Below are 7,706 nucleotides of genomic sequence, written 5' to 3'. Positions count from 1 at the left end.
GGCGGCTGTGGCGGGCGCAGGGAGGCGCGTGCGGAGCTGCTGCCTGGCCTCGCCTCCCGGGCGGCCCCTGCGAGTCCCGGGCGCGTGAGCACGCCTGCGCGCGCCCGGGCCCTTCCTGGCAGGCTGCTTGTAAGATGAGTGAAGAAGCAGGTGGGGGAGAGGGGAGGTAGCGAGCGAGAGGGCGAGGGGAGCGCGGGCGCTGAGCGGCGCTCACTTGGAGCGCAGCGAGCGAGTGAGACGAGCCTGATCCATGTCCCTCGCTGCCTCCCTGCCAGGCGCGCGAAGATGATGGCCATGAACACCAAGCAGCCTTTCGGCATGCACCCGGTGCTTCAAGAACCCAAATTCTCCAGCCTGCACTCCAGCTCCGAGGCCATGCGCCGAGTCTGCCTCCCAGCCCCGCAGGTACGTAGTGGAGCATAATTACCGCTCTAAGGCACATTTTTTGACAGGCACTTGCTTCATGTTTTTTTCATGTCGCCCAGAACAATCGCCGCTGTCTGAACCCCTCTCCTTGTCTCCCCCGCGCTCTCTCCCGGCGCACTCTCTCTCTCATTCATGTCTCTGATCCGCACGTCTGTTCCAGCAGAGCCTCTGTCTCCGTATTAATTTTTATGACCTGGGCTTTGAGGAGAGGCATCTCAGTTGCTTGAAAATGTGTTTTAATCCTGAGTTGACAGTATTCCCCACTGACCGTGCTGTGTGCCTTCTCGCTTGCAGCTGCAGGGTAATATATTTGGAAGCTTTGATGAGAGCCTGCTGGCACGCGCCGAAGCTCTGGCGGCGGTGGATATCGTCTCCCACGGCAAGAACCATCCGTTCAAACCCGACGCCACCTACCATACCATGAGTAGCGTGCCCTGCACGTCCACTTCATCCACCGTGCCCATCTCCCACCCGGCCGCCCTCACCTCGCATCCGCACCACGCGGTGCATCAGGGCCTCGAGGGCGACCTGCTAGAGCACATCTCGCCCACGCTGAGTGTGAGCGGTTTGGGCGCCCCCGAGCACTCGGTGATGCCCGCGCAGATCCATCCACACCACTTGGGTGCAATGGGCCACCTGCACCAGGCCATGGGCATGAGTCACCCGCACGCCGTGGCACCTCACAGCGCCATGCCCGCATGCCTCAGCGACGTGGAGTCGGACCCACGGGAGCTCGAGGCCTTCGCGGAGCGCTTCAAGCAGCGGCGCATCAAGCTGGGGGTGACCCAGGCGGACGTGGGCGCGGCTCTAGCTAACCTCAAGATCCCGGGCGTAGGCTCGCTCAGCCAGAGCACCATTTGCAGGTTCGAGTCTCTCACTCTCTCGCACAACAACATGATCGCGCTCAAGCCAGTGCTCCAGGCCTGGCTGGAGGAAGCTGAGGCCGCCTACCGAGAGAAAAACAGCAAACCTGAGCTCTTCAACGGCAGTGAGCGGAAGCGCAAACGCACGTCCATCGCGGCGCCTGAGAAGCGCTCACTCGAGGCCTACTTTGCCATTCAGCCTCGGCCCTCTTCTGAGAAGATCGCAGCCATCGCGGAGAAACTGGACCTTAAAAAGAACGTGGTGAGGGTCTGGTTCTGCAACCAGAGACAGAAACAGAAACGAATGAAGTACTCGGCTGTCCACTGACTGCGGCGGGGCACAGCGTCCCGGGCCAGGAAAGCTGAGTGTACGTCCTGGGGGGGACGGTTATGGGGGACTCCAAGATGTTTCCTTGCAGGTCAGGCTCTCTCCTCCAAAGCCACAGACTTCCCCCTTTAGCCTACCTGGGTGCCTCCCGGGATTCTCTTTCTCTTTCTTCCATTCTATTCCCACCAGAAAAGTTTGGCGCTAAGAAAAAATTCACTGAGGGCAGGCCTGGAGGGACTTTGTGCTGTCCGTGGTGCTGAAAACTGCCCTTGCGCGTTGGACTGCGCGACCTCACGACAGAAGCCCAAACGCAGAGGATAGTGAACTGGTCCAACTGCACGACTCTAAAGGCGCCACTTTGCTAAGCGCGACTAGGCAAGGGGTGAAGGGATGGGAAGTAAGTGCTAAATAATAATGCAAACTTTAACTGGGGCACAAACATGTGCTGGAGATTTATTTACAGTATATAAAATCATGTATGTTTCCAAAAGATAGCCTTATACTCCCTTCCCCACCTGAGTTTTATCCATCTCATTCTTGGGTTTGCTGTAAGTTCTCTAAGGTAGCATGAATTAGGTTCAGGGAAAGTGTACGGGGAGTTGCAGGCTCTCAGCGATTCTCCCTCCGCATTTGTCGGGGTCCAGAAAAGCGCCTCCAGTCTGGGATCACTTAGGTGTTTGCAAGCAGCAGCGGACACCAGCTCGGGCCCATCCTCCACGATCAGTTCGAATTTGAGGGGTAATTACTGCCTGCTGAAGAGCGAGGGATGGGTCGTGTTCCGGACGGACTGAGGACTCTCTGACCCCAGCTCAGCGTAGAGGCGGCTGCTCGAAAGTAATTCTAACTTCTCCAAATCACATGCAAGTCTTTCCAACACGTCTAACCTCGTTGCGTTTTTATTATTGCTATTATTAGCATCGTGGTTTCCCATTATTTATTTCACTTCGCTTTTTTCCATCTCCCTGGTATGGTTGTCTCTTGGTGGAGGTTCACTTATGTTTATGGGTGGAAAGAGGGGCCAGACGCCAGCCTGGTCTTTTCTCACCCCACTCGCTCTAGACCCATCACATTTTATCTTTCGTTGCTTCATGTCATTTGCGTGTTGCTGTGTGACCCTCGGTTTCATTCTCCGAGTAGATACAAATAAAATATTAAGTTTTCTTCTCTCTTTACCCCTTGAATTAACTTCAAAAATAAATGCTTTATTTTTCAACCTGATTCGCAGTGCTTTTCTTTCTGAGTCTTAAGAGTACTAGTCTTGGGAAGGATTTAAAAGTGAGAATCCAGAAGGACTGGGCTGTCACTTCCCACAGTCCAGTCTCTGGCCATCTCCTCTCTTCCTCCCTCCCCCAATCCAGCAGCCTCATCCTCCCATCCAGTCTCCTCCAGGAATATCTAGCTGCTGGTCTTCAGACCGCAGGGTTTCAAATCAGGTCTTTCCACGCTTCTCTGCAAGGCAATCAATCAGCCTCTGTTCCCTCGGCTTGACTCAGATTGCAAACTTTGAGGCCTAACTGCTGTAGGAGCCCCCAATGCCTCCACTTACTGGTGGACTGACCTTAAAACTAGTTCCTTAACCTCTTTGAACCTCCATTGTTTGCTGGATGAAGAGGCTAATACCTGCTTCACAGGTTATTGTCGGGACTAAGAAGATTGTTTATTTAAAGGACCGATAGCGGTTGGCGCTTAATAGGAAACATTATTTTAATAGATTCAACCGGCAATATAGGAAATGAGAGGATGGATGCTAAGAGGGAGGAAAGTGTTTTTCTCTGGGACAAAGTCCGTTGGGGCCCCTTGGAATCTCTTTAGAAATTCATTTGGAATTGTCACCCAGGAGATTACTCACGCTGTGGTCTATCTCGGCTTCTCTGTTGGGCGCTAAATAAGATGTCTGCAGCGAAGATCCTAGCGTAGCGCCCTGTAACCCTCCCTGTACGTAGTAGGTACTCGAAAGATGCTAGTTTCCGACTCTCTCTCTCTTGCACTCCTTCTAAAAGGGGGAGGAAACCTTTTTATTTGTGAGCCACAGAAACACCTTCATGATTTAAAAATTAATGCTCCAAGTCCAGGAGTCGTCTGCACATTTCCCCACTGTGTCTTCAAAGAGCTCTGGGTTATTAGACCTCCAGCCCGAAATTCGGAACAGAGCAAGGCTCCCCTTTGCGACGTAAAGCCCCGACCCCACCCCACCCCCAGACTGCAAAAGCAAACCCGGGGATCGCCCTGAGCCCCTCGTCCCCGCCTTTCAAAACAGCCCCAGCGATTCCTCCACCTCCCTCTCCATCGGGTGTCCTTTAATAATAAATGCCCTTATGCCATTACATTATATTGTGGGTTTTGAAAATTTAAAATACGGCTGATGCAATATTAATTGCCTATAGTGGTATAAAATACGGGGCCAGAGCCCAGCCCGGCTGCAGAAGAGGCGGCCGTGAGTGTCCCGCGACGAAGCGAAGCGCTCCAGACACGCCTTTGCGGGCTGCGAGATTTCCTGCAGGTAAGAACCTTCAGCTTTTCTGGCCCTGGAAAGAACCCGATATCCGCCTCCACTTCCTTTTCTAAAAGTTCCCTGCTGTCAGTTATTTATTTATTTATTTATTTATTTATTTATTTATTTATTTAATAACCTCAAAAGTTCAGGAGACTTTTTGGAGAGGGCGAGATGAGTTGCCTGAGAGCAATAGCTACATCGGAATCCGCTGGGCTGGGTTGGGAGTGAGGCCCGCGACTCTGCGCCTCGTCCTGTCCAGGCGCCGGGACGACCACTGCGCACGAGTATTTTGACCAATTTCTACCGGCCGGCGGGAGCTGCGGCCGCGTCCACTGAGCTTTCCACCTTCTCCCACCTCCTCAGCGCGCCGGACCGGCGCCGATGGCTCTCTACGTGGACTAGCTCAGGATGCAACGGGAGCTGTGGTTTCTCCGGAATTGTACAGTCGCCTTTGCTACTCGTCTGTTGGAGGCACAGACCTTTCGAGGGTAGTAGTGGAGGTGGGGGTACTAGCCAGTTTGGGTTTTACATAGGCTTGGTATGCATCTCGGCGGGCCCTTTCCTAACCGTGTGACCTTGGGCAAGTCATGCCACCACTCTAAGCCTCTGCCTATGGCGGCAAAACCTCACAAAAGTTATTTTAAAGAGTCACTGACATCACCCTAGAGCAGATTTTTCCTTTCCCCAATCTTGCCAACTTGCAACATTTACTGTCCAAGGCCCAGCTGGGAGTTTCTTTAAAATGTACCAAGAGAAAGTGAGGCCAATGGTCAGGGCTGTTTATATGGAAAGCTGCATCTTGCCTTTCAAGGTGGGACCTTGAGAATCATCTGTGGACCAGGGAGAAGGCTTCTAGACACTTACCTGGCTGGAAGCAGGGCCCAACCCCCCCCCCCCCCCAATAAGACAGGCATACACAAGCCAGAATAGCAGATGCCCTGGCAGGCAGAATTTGGAGGCAGGAATCCTGCCCTTCCCCAGTCTGAGCTGCGTAATCTCTGGCCAGGAGCTTCCTCTCTCTGTACCTAAGGTAATATTGTTTTGGTCAGTGTTTCAAGACCAGCTTCTTACTTAAGTTCTGGCCCAGAGTGGCAGATAATAGATATCTATTGAATGAGCAAATGAGAACTGAAAGAACTCCTTCTAACCTAATCTTCTGGATTCTAGGGAATATAGGAGAGAACAGAAACCATCAAGAATAGACAAGTTTCCCTGGGGGTGGGATCAGGGTTTGGTGGTGGTCTCTATCTCAAGCTTCCATTCAAATGCAGCCAGTTTCCTCTCGTTTAAATTAGAAGAGGCCTTGCCTCGCTCAGTGGTGATCATGGGTACTGAAGGGGTGCTCTGGGACATGGCTCCTTAGTACCTAGTTTAGTACCTAGAGGAAGAATCTGAGAGAAGGATGGGGTTGACCTTTGCCCTGCTGAGTGTGCCTGACCTTTTAACCCTATGTTGGAGCTTGAGTTCTTTTGCTTTCCTACTGAGATGGAAACAGCTCCAGGTCTGGAGTGAAAAGACCTGAGGTGGAATCCCTACTCCATCTCTTACCTGAGTAAGTGACTTAACTGCTCTCTGAGCCTCAGTGCCCTGATGTGTAAAATTGGAACAAAGACTATCTTTCAGGATTGCTCTGATTATTAAATGATATCACATAAATCCAGGATCTGATGCGTAGTAGGCATTAATGGATATTTTGGTCCTTTAAAACATTATTTATACTCAAAAGTATGAGGAAGTGTTGCAAGGTCAAATTCAGGGCTTGGAGTCATGTGGGACCAACATTTTCCTTCTGTGAGCCGCAGTCTGTTCATTTATAAAATAAGGGTGGTAGCAGTGCCTACTAGCTCAGGACATGGTTGTCAGGGGCAAACCAGGAAGCCTAAAAGAAATCTCTTTGCTACCTGTGGGTCCCAGTTGTAGAATGGATGATAAATTCACCACCAGGAGTCCATGGTGCGAATACATAGTGCTTTCTGAGAAGCTTGACTCCAATCGTTGGCCTTTCTCCCCAGCAGAATCCTGGCAAGCAATAATCATCTGTCAGAGTTCAAGACTTAGCGCAGGGCTCCCTCGCGGGGGCGACTCGGCTCCAGTAGGCAGAAGAGACGCGAGGAGTGGGGGGTCTCCAGCTCATCTTTCCCCGCCCAGCTCTCACCTTCAGACCCCCAAGCCAGAATGCAACAGCCAGAGGGCAGAGCGCCTTAAAGTCCCTCTTTCAATCAAAGAGAAACTGAGACCCAAAGAGGAGCGAAGGGACTTAGCTGGCTCCTTGTATGGAAACTTGCTCTTTTACCGAGTCACGATATCACACTATCTCGTTTTCTTTCTTTCTTTCTTCCCCCCCCCCTTAGTCCTTACTCCCTGATAACACCTTGTTTATTTATTTAGCAGCAAATGCGCTCGGGGTTAAAAAGTACCACGTTTGATTGGGCCTCCCTGAACCCAGCGCAGGGCCTCGCAGAGTGAGTGCTTCACAAATGTTTGTCGGATAAATGAATAATAATGATTTCTAGCATGCATCGAGGGCTTCCTGTATGTCAGGTACTGTTCCGAGCACTTTATGTGCGTTAAATTATTCATCCTTAAACAATACATGAGTGGGTACCATTTTAAATTCCCATTTTACAGATGAGAACTTGGAGGCACAGAGTGTTGCTGTATCTTGCCCAGGGCAAGTAGTGAACTCAGCAATTTGGTGGAATGATCTGGCAAAAACCCGGTTTCTTCTTCTCTTCCGTGAGAAGCGCGTCCCAAATCTGTCAAGCGCAGGAGTGGGGCAGAGGCAGGGCTGGGGCAGGGCTAAGGTAGGGGCAGGGGCAGGAGTAGGGCGGGGGCGGGGCCGGCGCACCGCCGACGTGGGGGCGGGGCAGGCGTCGGACTGGGAGAAGCCACACTAGGAGACGAAGGGGTGGAGGCCAAGGAGGGTCTTCTCTCTCTCATTCTCTCCCTCTCTCCCTCTCTCCTTCTCCCCTCTCTCTCTCTCTCCCCGCTCCCCCCCACTCCGCCTCTCACATCTCGGTCCCCATCTGCGTGGGTCTGTTTGCGCGTCTCCCACGCGACCTGCTCTTAGCTTCCCTCCATCCTCGCAGGCGCGACACTCTGACCCCAAAGCTCCGGAGCGAGGTGGGTCGCGTCCCCGGGGTGCGTAGAGAGCCCCTTCCCTCCGCTCCCTTCCGCCGAGCTGCGGGAGCCCCCGCGGTAACCCCGCCCCGGCGGGCAGACGGAGCCGGCGAGGACCCCGGCGGACAAATTAGTCTCCCCTTCGATCGCTCTTTTCCGATCAGGTCAGGTTTCCCTCTGCCGCTCCCGACGGCGCTTCCGCGCTCGCTGGGCTCCCGGGCTCCCCGCGCGGGGTCAGGGCTCGCAGGCCCCTCCCGGCGCCGGCAGACGGGCCTTCCCCTCCGCTGCGTCCCGGCCGCCAGCCCCCCGGACTTCGGGAGGAGCTCTGCGGAGAGGGGGAAGGGCGGCCGGGCCCAGGCTCTTCCCAGGGAGCCCTCCCGACTGCCGCCTCCTGTCGCCAGCGCTCAGTCCCTGTGCTCAGCCCTGCCCGCCGGCGCTGGGGCAAACTGGTGCTCAACAGCTCGGTCTCTGTCTC

General features: G+C 53.7%; 1 protein-coding gene across 1 annotated transcript; it reads left to right on the top strand.

Moving 5' to 3' along the window:
* Positions 1–203: 203 nt before the first annotated feature.
* POU4F3 (POU class 4 homeobox 3) lies at positions 204–1,685 on the top strand. Its single transcript, XM_016126544.2, has 2 exons — positions 204–405; positions 721–1,685. Exons 1-2 carry the CDS (start codon positions 286–288, stop codon positions 1,615–1,617), a joined length of 1,017 nt encoding a protein of 338 aa, XP_015982030.1. The 5' UTR covers positions 204–285; the 3' UTR covers positions 1,618–1,685.
* The last annotated feature ends 6,021 nt before the right edge of the window (positions 1,686–7,706 follow it).

The sequence above is a fragment of the Rousettus aegyptiacus genome, unplaced genomic scaffold (genome assembly GCF_014176215.1).
Source record: "Rousettus aegyptiacus isolate mRouAeg1 unplaced genomic scaffold, mRouAeg1.p scaffold_m13_p_7, whole genome shotgun sequence".
Lineage (NCBI taxonomy): Eukaryota > Metazoa > Chordata > Mammalia > Chiroptera > Pteropodidae > Rousettus > Rousettus aegyptiacus.
Note: the sequence above shows the minus strand (reverse complement) of the source record. Positions and strands in the feature narration are given on the sequence as shown.